General features: G+C 54.6%; 7 protein-coding genes across 7 annotated transcripts; 4 read left to right on the plus strand and 3 right to left on the minus strand.

The window, feature by feature from the left end:
• Positions 1–363: 363 nt before the first annotated feature.
• On the plus strand, positions 364–2676 carry BROUX77_002627 (uncharacterized protein; the record flags this gene model as incomplete). Its single annotated transcript, XM_073747188.1, has 2 exons — positions 364–741; positions 1150–2676. The coding sequence occupies 2 exons, from the start codon at positions 364–366 to the stop codon at positions 2674–2676; spliced, it is 1905 nt and encodes a 634-aa protein (XP_073607709.1).
• Positions 2677–6353: 3677 nt separating this feature from the next.
• On the minus strand, positions 6354–7100 carry BROUX77_002628 (uncharacterized protein; the record flags this gene model as incomplete). Its single annotated transcript, XM_073747190.1, has 1 exon — positions 6354–7100. The coding sequence occupies one exon, from the start codon at positions 7098–7100 to the stop codon at positions 6354–6356; it is 747 nt and encodes a 248-aa protein (XP_073607710.1).
• Positions 7101–8233: 1133 nt separating this feature from the next.
• On the minus strand, positions 8234–10954 carry BROUX77_002629 (uncharacterized protein; the record flags this gene model as incomplete). Its single annotated transcript, XM_073747191.1, has 1 exon — positions 8234–10954. One exon carries the CDS (start codon positions 10952–10954, stop codon positions 8234–8236), a length of 2721 nt encoding a protein of 906 aa, XP_073607711.1.
• Positions 10955–11079: 125 nt separating this feature from the next.
• Positions 11080–12228, plus strand: BROUX77_002630 (uncharacterized protein; the record flags this gene model as incomplete). The annotated part of the gene is made up of 1 exon (XM_073747192.1): positions 11080–12228. One exon carries the CDS (start codon positions 11080–11082, stop codon positions 12226–12228), a length of 1149 nt encoding a protein of 382 aa, XP_073607712.1.
• A 1096-nt stretch (positions 12229–13324) lies between these two features.
• Positions 13325–14482, minus strand: BROUX77_002631 (uncharacterized protein; the record flags this gene model as incomplete). Its single annotated transcript, XM_073747193.1, has 1 exon — positions 13325–14482. The coding sequence occupies one exon, from the start codon at positions 14480–14482 to the stop codon at positions 13325–13327; it is 1158 nt and encodes a 385-aa protein (XP_073607713.1).
• Positions 14483–14647: 165 nt separating this feature from the next.
• Positions 14648–16378, plus strand: BROUX77_002632 (uncharacterized protein; the record flags this gene model as incomplete). The annotated part of the gene is made up of 1 exon (XM_073747194.1): positions 14648–16378. One exon carries the CDS (start codon positions 14648–14650, stop codon positions 16376–16378), a length of 1731 nt encoding a protein of 576 aa, XP_073607714.1.
• A 56-nt stretch (positions 16379–16434) lies between these two features.
• On the plus strand, positions 16435–20370 carry BROUX77_002633 (uncharacterized protein; the record flags this gene model as incomplete). Its single annotated transcript, XM_073747195.1, has 1 exon — positions 16435–20370. The coding sequence occupies one exon, from the start codon at positions 16435–16437 to the stop codon at positions 20368–20370; it is 3936 nt and encodes a 1311-aa protein (XP_073607715.1).
• Positions 20371–20457: the final 87 nt, after the last annotated feature.

The raw sequence follows: 20457 nt of genomic DNA on the forward strand, positions 1-20457 counted from the left end.
TAAACAAGACGTAACAGGTTCATAACAATCGAACCAGATAACAACCCCCACCTAAGCACGCAATGGCAATTGCAACAAGAAAACTCCGCAGCAGCAGAACAACGTCTATCAGAGCACCCGTGCTCAGCACATCCCACGACAACCTCATATCCGTTGATCAACTCACGATCTACACAGACCAACCTGTGCCATAAGCGCATCTTCATAGGTCGCCGACCTTCGGCGTTGTGGAAAAGAAGAGTGGGGTAGGTCTCATGCATAACCCTTAGCATGAGCAGTGTCAGGATAGCTATTCATGACAGTCGCCGACCTTCGGCGTTGTGGAAAAGAAGAGTGGGGTAGGTCTCATGCATAACCCTTAGCATGAGCAGTGTCAGGATAGCTATTCATGACACCCTACGCCCTGAACAACAAGGCTCAGGCCTCGGCAGGAAACTTAGAGCAAAATACCAATACTGCAAAGTGTTGGAACAAGTTACCCCTCACACTTATCGTCTTGAAGTACCGGGTACAACTGCTCACGACGTCTACCATGCCGATCGCCTTCGCTCAGCTGCCAACGACGCTTTCCCTTCCCAAAAGACTCACGACGATCGACCAGCACCTATGGAAGTCATCAATGGTGAAGAATACTGGGAGGTCGAAAAGATCCTAGGCGAACGCACTTCTAACGGTGTCAAGCAAGTCAAAGTCAAATGGAAAGGCTACGTCAGACCTGGCTGGGAACCAGTCGACCTTCTGGTCGATACCGACGCCTACAAACTATGGCTCAGCCAAAAAGGAACCAAAACGACGCGCAAAAGGAGGAAGAGAGGCTGATGTTGGGGTTGCACCCTTAAGGACCGACGGAAGCCCGACACCAACACTAACGGCGTATCCTCGAAGGACTAGTCCGGCGCTGGTACGGCAAAACTAATGCCAGACCAGAACCAAGACTAACGGCACTTCCTAGAGGAACTAGTTGTCGTCGCCGCCGATCGTCGGTTGCCTCCCTTTCCAACAGGATAAATAGTCGCATTGTTTCTACACCATTTAGAGAGTTTAGTTTTGTTCTTCAATTCGAGATCTTTGTCCCTCTGTGTCCCTTTCTGTGAAGATCCAGCTTAGCGTAATCACACCTTAACACCTTTTGCTGACCCGGAACTCCAGACCCTCTGGCACTCGGCACTTACCCATAACGAACGTTATTGGCAAGCGCGACAAGCTGTCCAAGAACAAGCCCGCTCGTTCCCCAACGAGTGGGGCCTTCCTTGGCAGATCAGCGAGTGTACCCTCGACTCCGCCACCCGTCTCCTCTGGCGTGACCGCCTGTGGATCCCGTACTACGAGCCCCTCCGCACTCGTATCATCCAGCAAGTCCACGACTCCACGCTCACCGGTCACCCTGGAGGATCAGCAACCCGTGATCTAGTCAGCCGCTCCTACGCTTGGCCTGGCCTCTCTGACGATGTCCGCCGCTTCGTTGGTAATTGCGACACTTGCGGTAAAAGCAAGATTTGGCGCGACCAGAAGCGTGGCCTCCTGAAGCCCCTGCCCGTCCCGGACCGTGCCTGGCAAGAACTCGCCATGGATTTCATCGTCGGTCTCCCTGAGTCCGAAGGCTGCACTACTATCTTAGGTATTACAGACCGGCTGTCAAAGAGTAAAATCTTGATACCGCTGAAATCGTATACTGCCTCTGACGTAGCCAGAGCCTTCATCACACACGTCTTTGCCCACCATGGTCTACCCCGCGCCATCACGTCCGACCGAGGTCCCCAGTTCACCGGTTTATTCTGGACAGAAGTCTGTCGCCAGCTCTCCATCACCCGCCGCCTCTCCACTGCGTTCCATCCCGAGACCGACGGCGCCCAAGAGCGCTCCAACCAGGAGATCGAGACCTACCTCCGTGCCTTCACTGTTTTCCTGCAAGACGACTGGGCTGCACTTCTCCCCCAAGCCCAGGTCGCCCTGAACAATCGCACTGCTACTGCCACTGGCCTTTCCCCTTTTTTCTTCACCCATGGTTACAACATTGACCCCCTTGACATGACTACCGACCACGAACCAGGCTCCACCGTTTCCCCCGCCACTGCCGGCCACAACTGGCTCGCCAAGCACCGCGACGCAACCGCGTTCGCCCAGGCCTCCATGGCATTCGCCCTCGAAACACAGGAACGACATGCCAACCGGGGACGCCAGGCAGCGGAAGCTTTCAAAGTCGGCGACCGAGTCTACCTGCGTCTGCGCAACGTGCGCACCATCCGCCCCTCGAAGACACTCGACTGGCTTGCCTTGCCCTACCGCGTTATCCAAGTCGTCGGTACGCACGCTGTCAAACTAGACACGCCCACCGGTATCCACCCCGTCTTCCACGTGAGTCTTGTCCGCCGCGCCCGTGATGACCCTCTGCCTTCCCAAGTCTTAGCCAACCCGGAACCACCTGCAATCGCGCCCGAAGAAGCCTCCGGCGATTTAGTGGCTGGCGAGTACCTTGTCGACGAGATCCTACAACACAAGGTCGTCGACAAACGTCACAAAGTGCTCGTCCAGTGGACTGGATGGGCAGAGCCAACATGGGAACCCTTGTCACACGTCCTAGACACAGCAGCGCTCGAGAGATACGAGCAGACCCACGAGTGCCCCTGGAAGTTGCCAGCAGTCCCCCGGAGGAGAGGGAGGAGGAGGCGATTGTAACGATCTATGGATCGAGGTAGGCTCAGGCTCCGCCCTCACCGCCGTTTACACCGCCGTCCACACCGCCTTGCACACCGCCGTTACTCACCGCCTGCCAAACCCGTGTGCACACCGTCGTTGTCAAGGGTACGCGTCATACCTCTACCGCGCGTATATAGATAGTGTTGTTTCCGCCCGTTTTCTTGTACATTAGTCTTTTCTCTTTATCTGTTTCTTAATTTATTTCTGCTGTTCTAAAAGCGTTCTCCTTTAGACCGTAAAGCCTTACATTTATTATCTTTAACATAGGGAAGAAAAGAAAGAAAAGGAAGAAGAAAATCTAAACTAAAGATGGGGGAACTGGCTATGCTTTATAGGCATTCAGGAATCCAGTTGTGTGGGCCCCACCAGGGCAACCAGCCCTATGACCCCTGTACAATAAAAGTGGAGCAACATCCGTGCACATAAAAGTGGGTCCCGACCCTTGTGACACAAAAAGTGGGTCGCACCCTGGTCGACTAAAAGTGGGTCCACAAACCCTAACCCGAAAGTGGACCCAACTTCAAATCACACAAAAAGTGGGTCAACATGGATCAGCCCAAAGATGATCCAACATCGGGTCCACGACCCGTAACACCGAGGATCTTAAGTGGGGATAAGTTGAGAACGCAGCTCAGTACCCGCAAAGGCAGAGGTTTTTCAACCTTGTTGTCCTCCCTAGTTATGGCATTGGTCATAGAAGTAAGAGCTAAGCCTGTAGGTTATAACAAACAACAATCGCTCAGTTCCATAGCCCATAAATCTGTTGCCTGCAAGATGCAGACGGTCCCCTGAGAACTACCAAGTTCTGGTAACAAGTGTACACCAGAGTGGCTACTCAGTTGGCACAATCATCAATCGCCGCGACATAATCGCCTCCACAATAGCTAAGAACCCCCTGGGACATGGTTCGATGGATGTAAACGAACACGATTCCGGTTGTGGGAGAATAGACTAACATGTGTAATGGGGACTCATCATCGATCGGGTAATTGGTATATGACGACAGACAGCATGGAAACAAAGACGTGCAGGATCCGTAAAGAGTATTGGTGAAAGGGGAAAACAAGAAATTGGTAAAGTCAGCTTGTCAAACTTGGCAGTATTTCAGCACAAGATACAAGACTGGCCTGCACCACCATAGGCAGGACTTCGAAGAGGGACATCGTGTTTCTTTTAACGAGAAGAAAACAACAAGATATTGTCCAAAAGAGAGAGGCAGAGAGTAGGCCCAAGTGAAGACACAAAGAGGTCGAAGAAAGGAGACATAGAGTAGTCGCAAGTAGACGTAACAAAGTCGAAGAAAGTAACAGGCAAGAGAGCTGTCCAAAGTAGAGGACACAGAACATGTCACAAGAAGTAGACGTATAGTGGTCGTAAGTAGACACAACAACAGCCGAAAGAAAATAGTCCGAACAGTGGCCTAACGCATTAGACACAACTGTGGCACGAAGACTAGACATAACTGTCAAGAAGTGGGACAGAAGCGAGCTGTTAACAAAGCGAGTAGACAGCAACTGTCAATACCCAGACAGACACGGGCTGTCAGCAATGCGAGTAGATATAAACTATCAATACCCGGACAGACACGAGCTGTCGGCAATTATAACCCAGCAGGGGTCAAACGCAAGCACCATAGTGGTCAAAGAAGAGACACAAAAAAGCAGTCGCCGATGGACACACGGTGTCACAAGGAAGAGGCATTAAGAGGTGTCAACCCAAAGAACAGACACGAGCTGTTCGTAGAACCAACGAGCTCAGCAAAGAACAGACACTAGCTGCTGATATCATATAAATAGACCCAACAGGAGTCAAAACAATTAGGCAAGACAAAGGCCAAGAAATACAGACACAGAGGTCTAAAAACAGACATAAACTGTCCAAGAAATCCCACAAGAACTCAATAACATGCTTTGGCACAATGGCAGGTGTGTGAATAAACTCAACAACAACACTTTATACACTCAGGTACCATGTTGTAACTCAAAGTAATCTGGGAGTTGGCAACATCATTGCTGCAAGCCAAAAGGTGCATAGCTGGTAGACATGGCTTTCTGAAAACCCCCGTTCAGATGTGGCAAGTTGTAACGACTAGTTGATGCGGGACCAAAGGAACAGCTTATAAAATAAGGTAGTTGACCGCCCGTAAATCAACAGAAGATCGTACACTGCCTGGTTCCCGAGGACAAAGAACCGGAGAAGCCAACACTGAAGAAGCAGGAGCAATGAAGCCACGTGTGAGCATGCCATCCAGATTGTGCTTGACAAATTGCAAAGTTAGTGTGAGCGGTTCACTAAGTACAAGAGAGTCTTGCAGTTATGACCAGAATGCTGTTTATTATCTTTTGATGGAGAGAAAAAGGTAGAAGAAAGACTAAACTAAACAGCGGATTTGGGTCTACTATATAGACATTTTTGTGCTTACACATGCAAGTTCCCGATCGGCTCAATATCCCTCCGTGAGCTCCTTATGTCCGAGTTTTCGGCGATAACTCGAGGTTAACTCCGATCCCGTCGGAATCCCTCAGTTTCCCTCGGAACACTTCGGACCTTTTTGCATCCTGCCGGATTAGGCGAATCCTACCCACGGACCTCAAGTCCGACCCGGTCCGAGCTCTCCGAAGCCTCCGAAGAGTTGCCGAAGTTCATCCGAAACCTTGTCCAAATTCGGTGAAACGACCTGCATTCGAAAGCACTGGATCAGCTCTGTCTGATCCAACCACGGGTTCTCAACCCGTAACATTACCCCCCTCTTCTCCTCTGTGTGGGCGGCCCTGTCCTCGCACCGGCTTCTGGTTCACCAACGTCATCGTCGTCTCCAAACTTCGCTTCAAAGGCGTCCAGTGCTTCAGTCTCCTCAAAGTCGGCTCGTGGTCTCCAATCGGGCTCTGCGTATCCAACCCATTTAACCAGTAGTTCTCTTCGAAATCCCCTTCCAATGCGTCTTCGTCGACTTCTCAGGATTTGTTCGACCAAAAATTCAGGCTCGCCGTAGTCGTTCTCTTCAATGTGTGGAGGCTGGGCATCGTCTGTTTCTTGGGAGGGCAACGGGTTGTTCGGTGCTCGTTTAAGGAGGTCGACATGGAAGCGGGGATGGATGTTTGTTGGTACATCAAGCTCGACCACATGGGGAGAAACCACTTTCGTGACGCGGTACTTGGCATTGGCCCAAGCAAGCTTCTTCAACAGTTGCGGAGTGCTGATATTTTTGAGTTTTAACCATACAAGGTCACCCACTTCGAAGCGTTCCTGGGCACCACGTTGTGACGGGTTGTCTAAGTACGGAGAAAACTCATAGTTAGGTCCAATGCTGTTTTTTATCTTTAACATAGGGAAGAAAAGAAAGAAAAGGAAGAAGAAAATCCAAACTAAAGATGGGGGAACTGGCTCTGCTTTATAGGCGTTCGACAATCCAGTTGTGTGCGCCCCACCAGGGCAACCAGCCCTATGACCCCTGTACAATAAAAGTGGAGCAACACCCGTGCACATAAAAGTGGGTCCCGACCCCTGTGACACAAAAAGTGGATCGCACCCTGGTCGACTAAAAGTGGGTCCACAAACCCTAACCCGAAAGTGGACCCAACTTCAAATCACACAAAAAGTGGGTCAACATGGATCAGCCCAAAGATGATCCAACGTCGGGTCCACGACCCGTAACATTACCCCCCTCCTCTCATCCGTGTGCGGGGGCCTGTCATAGCGCCAGTCTGTGGCTCTCCAACGTCATCCTCATCTCCAAACTCGGCTTCGAAAGTCTCCAGTGCTTCCGTCTCCTCAAAGTCGGCTCGCGGTCTCCAGTCTGGCTCTGCATACCCTGCCCATTTGACAAGTACCTCTCTGCGGTAGCCTCTTCCTACGCGTCTCCGGCGGCTTCTCAAGATTCGCTCGACCAAGTATTCAGGCTCTCCATATTCGTTCTCTTCGAGCGCGGGGGGTTGCGTGTCGTCGGTCTTTTGGGAGGGGAGTGGATTCCCGGCTGCTCTCTTGATCAGGTCGACATGGAACTTCGGGTAGATATTCGTAGGCACATCAAGCTCGACAACGTGGGGAGATACGACTTTCGTCACTCGGTATTTGGCGTTGACCCACGACATTTTCTTGGAAATCTGGGGTGTCGAAATGTTCTTTAGCTTGAGCCACACTAGGTCGCCTACTTCGAAACGCTCTTGGCTGCTGCGTGACTTGTTGGCCTGATTCTCCATTTCTTGCTGTCGTGACGCCATGGCGGCTTGTGCCAACTCCCAGCCTTCACGGAATCTCTCAACGAATCTCTCGGCGTCTTGCTGTTCCAGTGTCTTCGGCGACTCTTCCGGTTGGACTTGCTCGATCGTGTCCACATGGTAGCCGTGGGTGAGGAAAAACGGGCTCACCCCCATGGACGTATTGCGGTTGTTGATGGCTAACATTGCGGCAGGCAACAGTTCCGGCCAGTCGTACTGGGAATAGGTAACGAACGCTCTCATGTACGCCAACACTTCCTGGTTCATCCGTTCCGTGGCTCCGTCTGTCTGGGGATGGAATCCCGTGGATAGTCTTCTCTCGATGCTGGTTAAACGACATAGGCTGCTCCAAAATTCGCTCGTCCAGTTGGTTCCTCTGTCTGACGTGAGGGCGTGTGGGAAGCCGTGATACTTCCAGTGACATTGCAAGAATCTCTCGGCGCAATGTGTCGCGGTCATTGTTGTCATCGCTTCAAGGGTCACAGCTCCTGTCAATCTGTCGACAATCACCATCAGGTATCTCGGGTCGCCGGGCTTCCGTGCCGGCAGTTCAGTCATGAAATCGATTCCCAGCTCTGAATGTGGTCTTTCCGGTATCGGCAGTGGTCGCAGTAGTCCTTTCTTCCGTTCTCGCCAAACTTTGGATCTTCCGCACACGTCGCAGTTCGCACAGAAGCGACGTACATCTCTCGAAATACCGGGCCAGAATGTAAGGGGCCAAGTCGTAAAAGGACGTAGAAGGGCAGAAACAGATATATTGCGATGGAGAGAAGAAGAAAGAACTAACTAAAACTAGGAGAGAGCAGCAGCTCTTTATACTGCCTGGGTAGAACAACTGAGGCCTACCTGATTGACCCAAACGTGGTGAGTCATCGGGCGTTCGGATCAAGGCCGGTTGGGCCACTTGTATTCGGACCGTCAGTAGTCGGGCCTTTGCGGACTCGGACCACCGACACTCGAACCACCGTTGCTCAAGCCACACCGGCTTCAACTCGGGCAATCAGGCAAAGCCTTGACCCGGGTCTCCCAGACCCTAACATCAGCCTCCTTCTCTTTCTTCCCATCCTCCCATGGCCGTGTAACACAAAAAAAGAAAACAACAGGAAGGTGGACACCAACTGAAAACAACAAAAGGGAATAGCAAACAACAAGCAACTAATCATCGGTAAACGACAACAGAACGAACAAGGAGTGGAACAGACAGTGGAGAAACAAAAAAAAATGTCAAAGGAAAGGGAAATAGACCCTGTGCAACAACCGTGGAACTCGCAGCTCCTTCAATCAAACTTCGGACTCAAGCAGTCCTCTCGCCACGGCACTCACACCTCAACGTCGGCAGTCTCCTGCGCTCGCAAGAATTCTTCTAAAGCAGCCGTTTCTTCCAGCGCCTCTGTAGGTTCCCAAGTGGGATCTCGCCAACCAACCCATTTCACCAAGTACTGGGCTGGTTCGTCTCTCGTGGCTGGCCGGTGTTCCAGGATCTTCTCGACTTCGTATTCCTCAAAGCCATCGATCTCGACTGGTCCGGGGCTCGATACGTGCGGGTCTTGTGAGGGCCAAGGGTCGTTCGGGTGGTATTTCAATCTGTCGGCATGAAACACGTCGTGTCCTCTGGCACCCTTCAGGTCAAGACGGTAGCTGTGGGAGCCTACAGCCTCTAAGACCTGGAGCTTCTGGTATCTTGGCCGGAGTCGCTTGCCTGGGCCTTCTTGCTGCACAGTATGGGAGCTTTTTGCCAACCAAACCCAGTCGCCGGGCTGGAAACGTCGATGTGGTTGTCTGTGTCTGTTCGACTGTTCCTCCATAGCAGACTTGGCGGCGCTGAGAGAGGCTTTGGCCCAATCCGTGTGGTCTGCCAAGCTCTTCAGGATTCTTGTTGCTTGAGCTATGGGACTCGTGTTGGCTGCAACGGGGGCTGCTAGGGGGGCAATGGCGTCGGGCTGCAGCTCAACCAAGTCAGGACTATAGCCGTGGGACAACGTGAACGGGGACGTCTCTGTTGAAGCCGCTGGGGCTGCGTTCAGGGCAAACTCCACAATTGGCAGGCAGTCTAGCCAGTCTGAGCGGTCGTGTAGGAGTTTGGCCATCTTTGTCTTCACCTCAGCATTTGTCCTCTCAGTGGCCCCGTTGGTCTGTGGGTGGTAAGCGGTGGACAGACGACGATCGATCTTCAGGGTGGTACAGAGTCGTTTCCAGAACATGTTGGCAAATTGGCGGTCAGAAGCAATGCTGTTAGGAAGACCATGGCGAGGGTAGTAGACTTCCAAGAAACGGCTGGCAAGATACTCGATATCCAGGCTGCGGCAGGCTATAAGGATGACACCCTTGGACAGATGGTCCACCACCGTCATGACGTGCTTGTAGACTTTTCCTTCCTTCTTGCACGGCGGGAGAGGGCCAATCAGATCTATGCCAATGTCACGCCAGATGCGGTCAGGTACCGGAAGGGGCTTCAGGAGACCTTGCTTGAGCTGGCGCATGACGTTCGTGCTACCGCAGATTTCGCAGTTGCGGCAGAACCGTTTGACATCCGCTGTGTAGTGCGGCCAGAAGTAAGTCTTGGAAACTTCCTGACACATGATTCTTTGGCCGGGGTGGACTAGTGTCACGGAATCGTGAATCTCTTGTAGCAAGGCTGTCCTCAGAGGTTCCCACTGGGGTACCCACAATCTTGATCTGTATCGCAGTCGACCTTCGGAGTCCAATGAGCATTCGGACAGTGACACTCGCCAATTAGTCTTCAAGCTGTCTGGCCATTTGGGCGCCTGAGAGGCAACCACTGCGCATGCTGCCGCATAGTCAGAGTCGGCTGACAATGCTTGTTCCCACAGTGTACTGAGGGCTTCCTTACGGAACGGGGATGGCAGTGTAACGCGAGCAGATCTGACTTTCAGGGCACCGTCGGGCAAACACTGGAGGAGCTGTTGGTTGCGAGCTTGTAGGCGGGGATCATCGGGACCTGAAGGCATGTGAAGACGGGAGAGAGCATCGGGCAGTGGGGACAGTTTCCCGGGACGGTGTTCCAGTGTTAGGTCAAACTCGCTTAGCAGGTTAGCCCAACGAGCTTGCCTCTCTGTTAACTGTTGCGCAGAGGTAAAATGCAACAAGTTCTTGTGGTCTGTTAACACTCGGATGGGTCCCTGGGCGCCACGTAACTCTCCTCTCCACTCTTTCAGGGCTCGGACAATTGCCAACATTTCTTTGTCATGGATCTCATAGTTGGACTCGGCAGGAGACAGCTTCTGGCTGATGTAGGCACATGGAAACAGGCCATCTGGATGCTGCTGCAATAGGACAGCTCCAGTGCTGTAGCCTGAAGAGTCAGCTTCGACAGTTGTTGGCAGAGAGTGGTCGAAGAGGCGCAAGACGGGCGAAGCACAGAAGAGATCTTTGAGTGACGAGAAGGCAGCTTGGCATTCTGGAGACCAGACGAAGGGAACTAGGTGACCAGTCAGTGAAGTGAGAGGGACGGCTACTTCGGCAAAGTTCTTGATGAACGGGCGGTAAAAATTGGCAAATCCTAGGAAGCCACGGAGCTCTTTCTTGGAACTGGGTACGGGCCAGTCTTTCACTGCTTGCACCTTGGCAGGATCCATTGTTGCTTTTCCAGGCTTGATGATGTAGCCCAGGTACTTGACTTCTTGTACACCGAACTCGCACTTGTCGATGTCAACCGTCAGTCCGGCCTTCACGAGCTTGGCTAGGACGTGGTTAACTTGTTCCTTGTGCTCGTCGAGGGAGCCATCGGTGTACACTAGGATGTCATCAACGTAAGCAGAACAAAACAGGTCGAGGTACTCTTGCAATACGGAATTCAGGAAGCGTTGGAATTGGGCAGGAGCATTGGACAAACCAAACGGCATCACGTTCCATTCAAAGGAGCCCAGGCGCGTACGGAAAGCGGTCTTCCATTCGTGGCCTGGCTCGATACGGATATTATGGAACGCTGCAACGACGTCAAGCTTAGTGAACCACTTTGAACGGCTGATTTGGCGTAGTGTTTCCTTGAAGTTGGGTAACGGGTATCTATCCTTCTTCATCAGCTTGTTCAACAGACGGTAGCACTCTCCGCCTCCAACGCAACCATCCCGTCCGTGTTGCGTCCCAACCCGACAAGGACGAGCTTGCCCCCGATGACTCAGACCTGCCTCTCCTGGGGCATAACATGAGTGTCAAGACTCGACTCGGCTGCATCATGCGCGAGTTGAAGCCATTGGTGGCAGGCATGTGGAGACGAGAACGTCGCCGACAGGAGTGGGATAGTCCCTGGCAGCCGCCACTGACCGACCGCATCTCCATCGTCGTCGACCCTGGACCCAAGGAGGACGCTGCCGTCAGGCATGCCCAGTTCTTGTCAAGACTTCCGAACGATGCCGTCACCGTGTATACGGACGGCTCCAAAGAAGGCTCCAGGTGCTCGCTTGCAGCGTGCGTGGTCGATACCAAAACCGGTGAAATCAAAACGAAAGTCAGTCATCGACTGCAAGATGTGGAGGTTGCAGACTGCGAGAGCGCCGCCATCGTGGAGGCACTCACGCTCCTCGCCAAAACAGAAAAAATAACAAAGCAAGCTCGCCCCTGCTATGTGTTTGTCGACAGCCAAGCTGCCATTGCGCGGCTCCGCAAGCACGGCCACTTCGCGTGGCAGGCCCGCCGCGTCCTAGGTACATTCACGTCGCCAGTCACGGTGATGTGGTGTCCCGGGCACATGGGCATAGTGGGGAACGAGATTGCAGACGCGGTTGCACGCCAGGCTCTCGAGAGTGATGATGAACGCAAGTTCAGCTCACTGGGCAGTGTCTTCGCCAGGGTTAGGAGGTTTACCATGGACAAGTGGGAGACTCTCTGGGCTTTTGAGCGAGACACCGCCGCTGGTCCCTCCCACGGCTCGCACTACCTGCGTACCATCGGTGGTGATCCAGTTCTCCGTGCTAAGGCGCCCAAGGTTTCCGGACCAAGATGGCTAACCTCGGCGTACTTCCAGATGAAGGTGGGTAAAGGCAACTTGTTGCCCTACCTGCTGCTCATCAAGAAGACGGACTCGGACCGGTGCCGCCGTTGTCAAGAACATGAAAGCGAGAGCGTTGAGCATGTGCTGCTGCACTGCGCCGCATTTTCTGCAGAGCGTCAAGAGATGGCCATGGCATTGAGTCCTAAGTCGCTAGATCTCCCGACGCTCTTCAATACGAATAACGGAACCGAGGTGCTGCTGAAGTTTGTTCGCAAGACGGGTTTTTGCACGAAGGCCTGGGTAGAAGGTGTGGGGAGAAGAGAAAGTAGTGGTGGGAGGAGAGTGGAGGAAGTTGAGGAGTGAGGAGGAGTTGGTGCTTGTGTCTTTGGACAAATTACTGTGTCGACCACGACGTATTTCCTTTGTCGTTGATTTTTGCTGGAGTTTGGATGTTGTTTTATTGTACCTTGCTATGTGTAGATTTACTGCACCTCGCCATAACCCTATCAGGTTCCATGCGAGTAATGAATAAAAAAAAAAAAAAAAAAAAACAGACGGTAGTCCACGCAGAATCTAAGTCCACCGCCAGGTTTCTTGACGAACAGGATGGGGGCAGCAGCAGTGGAACTACTCATTCGAATGAACTTCTTGTTCAGTAGGTTCAGTAACGTTTGGCGCAGTACTATCAACTCATCGTGGGAAAGGCTGTACAGTGGTCCCCAGGGAGCTTCCGAGTCAGGGACAGTTAGATGAATCTCGTGGTTCATCCCGGGACGCAGCGGCGGGAGGCGGCGCGTGTAGAGTGCTTCTGGGTCAAAAGCAACAACATTCTGTGGGTCTATCCAACTGGGAACCTTTTCCTTCCAGTCATCTGTAACAGGCTCGTTCTCTCGGGCCAACTTTTCCAATGCTTTGTTGATATCCTGTATGCTCGCAGCAAAGACCTTCAAGTCCTGGTGCAAGATCTTGCTGACACGTGCAGCTTTCAATTCCGTAGGGGTGTCCAAGTTCCGAATGGTCGAAACAGAGCGAGGGACGGAGAAGTGGGGGAGCACCAAACGGTGCCGGTTGCAGTCTATTAGGGCGTTGTGGTGGCTCAGCCACGGGTATCCAATAAGAAGTTCGTCATCATAAATGTCGGGTACGACAAGGGCAAGGACTTCTTCCCGGAGGCCGCCGAGATCCAGCTCGAAGCGGGCAGCCTGAGTGGCCACAGAAGAAGGTTGGTCATTAAAAGGTTTTAGGGAAAGGGAAGTTTGCAGCGCAGAACAAGGTAGTTTCAATCGTTTCACGAGGGCCTGGGATATGATCAAGGAGACTGTATTTCCGGTATCGACTAAAGCTACTGAGTTGTGAGAGCCGTTGATTACAACGTCAACAGATAAGGAGCCTCTCACAAGCAAAGGGGACGTTCCCTTCTTGTTCTTACCCCTCCGGGGGCGACTGTCACCGGAGGGTCTCAGTTTTCCGACTGAGCAGTGGGCAACTGTACGACACCGAAATCGGCATCCAGGTCATCGTCTAGCTGCGGCGGCGTGGGCACGTGTACACCGCGGACACGGGCAGGAGGCGCGTTCCGGTTGGGAGGCACATCGTAGGGGCATTCCCGTACAAAGTGACCTGAGGCGCCACAGCGGATGCAGAGGCCAGCGCGACGACGTCTCTCTCGTTCCTCTTCGCTCGCCCAGCGGGCAGTGCGGCGGGCAGCAGGCGCACGAGTAGGCTGGGGGGCAACGCGACGGGTTCGTTCCCAGTCCATGGCGTCGGGATGGCGGTGGGCAGCGGGGGCGGACGGGTAATAACCGGAGCGGCGGCCAGAAGTCGACTCGGCATCGAGCTTACGCTGCCGCAGTTCCTCGGCAGCTAACACGACCCGGTCTAAGTACTCCGAGAAGACCCGGGGAGGGAACGAGTTCGCCACGTATTCCCGAATGGGCGTGTCGAGGCTGTCCTTCAGCCACCTAATCTTCTGTGAGTCCGCCGCGTCCAGAGCTTTGGCGCGGGTCAGCAGGTCCTCAAACTCCTGCAGATGGACCTCGATCCTTCTGCCTCTCTGCTTTAACCGCGAGAGCTGGTCTTGTGCCTTATCTACGGCAACTTTGTCCTCAAACGCTCCCTGCAGCTCTTGAAGGAACCGGTCGCAGGAAACGGGGCCGTCGTCTGTTAGTCGGGTCTTGATTGACCGCATGCGGCTGCGGGCCAAACCCTCGGCCTGGGCATAGATCGAGACGATGAAGTCTCGGTCGGCCACATGGCCACGCTCGCAGTGCCATATTTCCAGGACCTGGTCGAACCAGGCGTCAAATTCCTCGGGCTCGGTGGAACTCAGCGAGGGAATCTTGTAGCGCAGTTTTGCGCGACCATTCTCGTTACCAGTCGCTGAGGCGGCGGCGGCAGCAGCAGCGGTGGCGGTAGCAAGCGCTGCTTGGGAGGCTTGGGTTTGGGCGGCTGCCTGCTGGGCGGCTTCGCTCTGGTTCTCCAGCATAGCCAGCATCTTGGCAAACTTGCTCTCCAGCTTGGCGAACCGTTGAGCATATTTGTCCTCAGTGCTGTCGACACTGGGGACAGGGGAGCTTGCGTAAGCGGCCCGCATGTCGTCGGTGGTGCGGCCACTCATGTTGAGAGTTTGTGTAACAGTAAAAAATAATGTGTGATGAAGATTGATAACGGGTTTGGGGAAAATAAACGATAAGACTGTTGAGAACTGTAGGGGCAATGCAATCTGTAAAAGAGACAGACACGGGCTAAGCACAAGGCCAACAGATATACACCTGCATCAAAAATGGCCAAATCGACAGAAAAACTCACCAAAACGACTCTGAGCAACAGCTCAATTGATTCTAAGACTAGTTCGAGCAGTGCATCGAACAAAATAGACAAGAAACCGACCGCGCGCGATGAAACGCGCCGCACGACGCGCCTGGGGCTGAGTTTTGCCCAGATGGCGAGCCAGGAACCGCGTTCCGACGACGACGAGCTGCTGCGTTCACCGTCGCAGCCTGCGCCCGTCACCTCATCGATGAAAGTCGATGCAGGTGTTGAAGATGCGCCGGTGGTTGAGATTCCCTCGACACCCGACTCGCGCGACTCGGACGCGACAACGCCGACGCCTAATGCACTGGATGGGAACCTGTTCGTGTTCAGCCAGGCTCAGCGCGATGAGAACGACACCAACAACACCAACAACACCAACAACAACAACAACGACCAGACGATTCCGGCGAAGCGCGCCCGAGAGATTGCTCTCATGTTGGAGCGCAAGCGCCGGCGCGACGAGCAGAACGCCGCCATCATGAACGAGGTCTTCCTTGTTCTAGAACGACTCAAGGAGTCAGCCTCCGAGGCCCAGCTGATGCGCATCCTGCGCCAGTTTGGCAACGAGTGCGGGCTCGTCGTAATGTCGCGCCACGACCACAAGACGCTGGTTGAGATGGAAGTCTCAAAGGCTGCCCGCCCCAAGCCAGCACACGAGGCTGAAGCCGTGGCTGCGTACAGCGAGGCTGCGACGCAGACACCTGAGGTGCCAGCCGCGCCTTCTGTCCTGGGCAGTGAGCCCTGTGCCAGCAAAAAAAACGCCACCCCTGCGCCTAAGGCCAATAAGCGCAGACGCCGCGGCAAAAAGGCCAAAAAAAATGCTGCGACCGCCGCAACCGCCGCAACCGCCGCCACTGACCAGGCTGATGCTATGGTCATCGACACCGCTGGCGACCAGTCCAGCACACCCGACACCACTACCTCGACCACCACCTCGACCGCCACTACTACTACCGATGACGCCGCCGCGCCTCCCGCCCCGGACACGGCTATGGCTGATGCCGACGCGCCCACTGAGTCCCCCGACACGTGGACCGTAGTCGCCAAGCGCGCCCAGAAGAAGGCTGCCGACAAAACCACGACCCCCGCCCCCAACACGACCACCACCACGACCACCACGACTGCCCCTCGCGAGAAAACGGCCGTCGTTATTGTCACCACACCCGAGTCGAGAGCCAGCGCGCTGCCCCAGCGACGCGTGCGCGACGCGGTGAACCGCCTTCTTGGCAAGACTGCAGTGTCTGCGGTCCAGCGCACCAAGGCGGGCAACATCTTGCTGCACGCTGTGGACAGTGAGGCCGTCAGATTGATGACCTCCAATCTGCAGCGCGTGGTCAAGGAGCTGTCCTGCTTTGGCGCCTGCGAGTTCACGCGCGCCACATCTCCCGGCTCCAGAACCCACAAGTCGTCAAAGCTCTGCTTTGTCATCCACGGTGTGCCGATTGAAGACGGTTTCGACAGTCTCAAGGAGCTGCCCAAGGACATGGCGGACTTCAACGGCGTCAAGATCTCCGACTCGCTGCGCTGGCTTGTGGTCCCTGCCAAGGGTAAGCAGGCTGGCTCGGTGGTCGTCGAGGCCCTGACCCAGGCTGACTACGACAAGTGTGTCGGCAAAAACGTCAACGTCGGCGGCGCTATTGTCCCAGCAGTGCCCTACGTTGACCGCAAATCTACGACAGACGGCCCCCCTCGCCTATGAAAGAGGGCCCTACGGCCGGACAACGTCTACGCATCCTTCAGCACAACGTGCACAAAATGAAGGCTGTTCATGAGACAATACTTGAGGCTGCTGCAACCGGAAAGGCGGACATTGTCTGCATCCAGGAGCCTTATACCATAAAACTCAAAGCTGGGTATAGAACATTGACGCAGCCGGGCTTCACCCTGGTTGTGCCGTTTAATGTTAGGAATCTCGAGGCCATGCCTTTGCGCCCGCGGGTCCTGACCTACGTCCGCCAAGGCCTGCCGTTTTCTGTGCTGTTCGAGTTTGGCGATGCTGAGAGTGATATTCAGACCCTGCGCATCCTTGCGTCGGAGCCGTTTTCGCTTCTCAATGTCTACAACGAACGCCAGCTGACTGTGCAGCCTGTCCCCGAGACCCAACCCCGCCCCTATACCATTGAGCGCACCAATCTTTTATCGCGCAATATTGACACCAGTACTTTGCTTCTCGGCGACTTCAATCTCCATCACCATTGGTGGAATTCCCAGCGAGAGCATCCCCACGAACCACGAGCTGACTCTTTTGCTAACTGGCTGATGTCGCAGAATGCCACCCTGATTGTCGACGACGACTACGTTGAACGCAACGGCGGCACATACGTCAACAGCAGCACGACCTCGGTGATCGACCTCGCATTTTCCCTGCGGTCTCGACCGGGCCTGTTTACGAACTGGAGGTATCTTCAGGAGACGGGCTCCGATCACCGGGCCATCAGTTTTGATTACGTCAGCACCACCACACCCAAAACCCTAACACGTAACCCGGCGTTCAACACCAAGACGGCCGACTGGTCGCTGTTTCGCAAGGAATGGCTGGCTGGCCAGGCTGACCTTGAGCTTCAGCTGTCCCTGGCAGAGATTTCTGCAGACGGTGACGCAATGGCGCGACTGCTTTCCGAGGCCCTGCAATCTGCTTGTCAGAGGTGCATGTCAGTGAAGAGGCACAGTGCCCGCGCAAAGCCATGGTGGACGCCCGAGCTACAATCACAACGTCAGGCCGCATCGCGCGCAGAGAGAAGATACAGACGAGGCAGGCTGTCGCTGGTTGAGTTTCATTCGATTCGCAACAAGTACACCCATGCTGTCGAAGATGCTAAGTCTACTCACTGGACTACCTTTCTTTCTGACGCTGACAACGAAAAGGTCTACACAGCCTGGAAATACACCAAGCCAGCTACGGCGAGTTACTTCCCCCCCATCCAGGGGCCAGACGGGTTAGCCAATACCCCCGAGGAGAAGGAAAAGGCTTTCCTGACGCTACTGGGTGCTACGTCTAGCGCAGGTGTCGACCCCCGACCTGACATTGCGGATACACACGACCCCCATCACGACCCCCATCACGACACCCCCCACGACACCCCCCCGAACGACACCGACCGAAGCATATACCCCTGGCCTGACCTTACAGACCACGAGATCAAGGAGGCAATCATGTCCGCCAACGCCAAGAAGGCCCCCGGGCCCGACGGCATGAACGCCAAGATCATCCAGATCGCCTTTGAGGCCCATCCCGCGCCCTTTCTCTCCGTCTACAAAGCCCTGTCTCGCCTCGGAATACACCCCACACTCTGGAAGCAAGCTACTGGGATTGTGCTCGCGAAAGACGGAAAGGCTGATTATTCAGTCGTAAAGTCCTACCGCATCATCTCACTGCTCAACTGTCTAGGCAAAGTGCTCGAGAAAGTCTTTGCGACCCGCTTAGGGTACCTCGCTAATTGCCATGACAGCTCGCTTCTAGACGACACTCAACTGGGAGGCCGCAAACAGCGTTCAGCCATGGACGCCGCTCTCGTATACGTCAGCCACCTGCAGAAGGTCAAGGAGATGAAGCTCGTTCCAAGCACTCTCTTCCTTGACGTCAAGGGCGCTTTCGACCACGTGTCAAAGCCCTGCTTGATGCGCAGCTTACGTGAGCTCGGTCTTCCCCTGGTGTTCCGAAAATGGGTTGCTTCGTTCCTCCAGGACCGTACTGTCGGCCTGCACATCGAGGGTCAGCCGTTTCCGATGACCCCGGTTAACATCGGCATCCCCCAAGGTTCCCCCATCAGTCCTCTACTCTTCCTGTTGTATGCTCGGCATATAGTGGCTCGGGTGGCCGGCGACACACCACAACTTCAGCTGTCGTATATAGACGACTTCAGCGTAACCGTGGCGTCCAAAAGCCCGAGGCGTTCAGCGGCGCTTCTCGAAGAACTCGTGACGGAGCTGCGGGCCAAGGCTCGTGACTACGGCATTGAGTTTGAAGAGAGCAAAACTGAGCTCATCCACTACACCGATGCTGCAAAGTGGGCCTCCCAAACTGTCCGAGTAGGTGATGTCACTGTGCGTCCCCAAAAGATGGTCAAGTGGCTAGGTTTCCATTTCGACAACAGACTTTCGTTTAAACAGCACGTCCAGGCACGGACCCAAAAGGCTGAGATCGCGTTCCGCGGCTTGCTTCGGCTCGCTTCGAACACGCGTGGACTGTCCATCGCGGCACTCCGTCAGCTCTACATCTCCTGTGTGGGTACCGTCGCCGATTACGGATCAATTCTCTGGTATGACCCGTCAAAACCCCAGCTCAGTCTGCAAAGGGTATACCAGAAACTGCAAAGCCAAGCTGCCGCCCGTATCCTAGGTACATTCCGCGGTTCACCAACACGCGCCGTCGAAGTCGAGGCCGGCCTCCCGCCCCCCTCTATTCGATTCGCCAAAGCACGCATGGCCTACGCCGCTCGCACTCTCCGCCTCCAACGCAACCATCCCGTCCGTGTTGCGTCCCAACCCGACAAGGACGAGCTTGCCCCCGATGACTCAGACCTGCCTCTCCTGGGGCATAACATGAGTGTCAAGACTCGACTCGGCTGCATCATGCGCGAGTTGAAGCCATTGGTGGCAGGCATGTGGAGACGAGAACGTCGCCGACAGGAGTGGGATAGTCCCTGGCAGCCGCCACTGACCGACCGCATCTCCATCGTCGTCGACCCTGGACCCAAGGAGGACGCTGCCGTCAGGCATGCCCAGTTCTTGTCAAGACTTCCGAACGATGCCGTCACCGTGTATACGGACGGCTCCAAAGAAGGCTCCAGGTGCTCGCTTGCAGCGTGCGTGGTCGATACCAAAACCGGTGAAATCAAAACGAAAGTCAGTCATCGACTGCAAGATGTGGAGGTTGCAGACTGCGAGAGCGCCGCCATCGTGGAGGCACTCACGCTCCTCGCCAAAACAGAAAAAATAACAAAGCAAGCTCGCCCCTGCTATGTGTTTGTCGACAGCCAAGCTGCCATTGCGCGGCTCCGCAAGCACGGCCACTTCGCGTGGCAGGCCCGCCGCGTCCTAGGTACATTCACGTCGCCAGTCACGGTGATGTGGTGTCCCGGGCACATGGGCATAGTGGGGAACGAGATTGCAGACGCGGTTGCACGCCAGGCTCTCGAGAGTGATGATGAACGCAAGTTCAGCTCACTGGGCAGTGTCTTCGCCAGGGTTAGGAGGTTTACCATGGACAAGTGGGAGACTCTCTGGGCTTTTGAGCGAGACACCGCCGCTGGTCCCTCCCACGGCTCGCACTACCTGCGTACCATCGGTGGTGATCCAGTTCTCCGTGCTAAGGCGCCCAAGGTTTCCGGACCAAGATGGCTAACCTCGGCGTACTTCCAGATGAAGGTGGGTAAAGGCAACTTGTTGCCCTACCTGCTGCTCATCAAGAAGACGGACTCGGACCGGTGCCGCCGTTGTCAAGAACATGAAAGCGAGAGCGTTGAGCATGTGCTGCTGCACTGCGCCGCATTTTCTGCAGAGCGTCAAGAGATGGCCATGGCATTGAGTCCTAAGTCGCTAGATCTCCCGACGCTCTTCAATACGAATAACGGAACCGAGGTGCTGCTGAAGTTTGTTCGCAAGACGGGTTTTTGCACGAAGGCCTGGGTAGAAGGTGTGGGGAGAAGAGAAAGTAGTGGTGGGAGGAGAGTGGAGGAAGTTGAGGAGTGAGGAGGAGTTGGTGCTTGTGTCTTTGGACAAATTACTGTGTCGACCACGACGTATTTCCTTTGTCGTTGATTTTTGCTGGAGTTTGGA

Source organism: Berkeleyomyces rouxiae (assembly GCF_048999995.1).
Source record: "Berkeleyomyces rouxiae strain 22BRR77 chromosome Unknown BrBRR77_ptg000002l, whole genome shotgun sequence".
Taxonomy (NCBI): Eukaryota; Fungi; Ascomycota; class Sordariomycetes; order Microascales; family Ceratocystidaceae; genus Berkeleyomyces; species Berkeleyomyces rouxiae.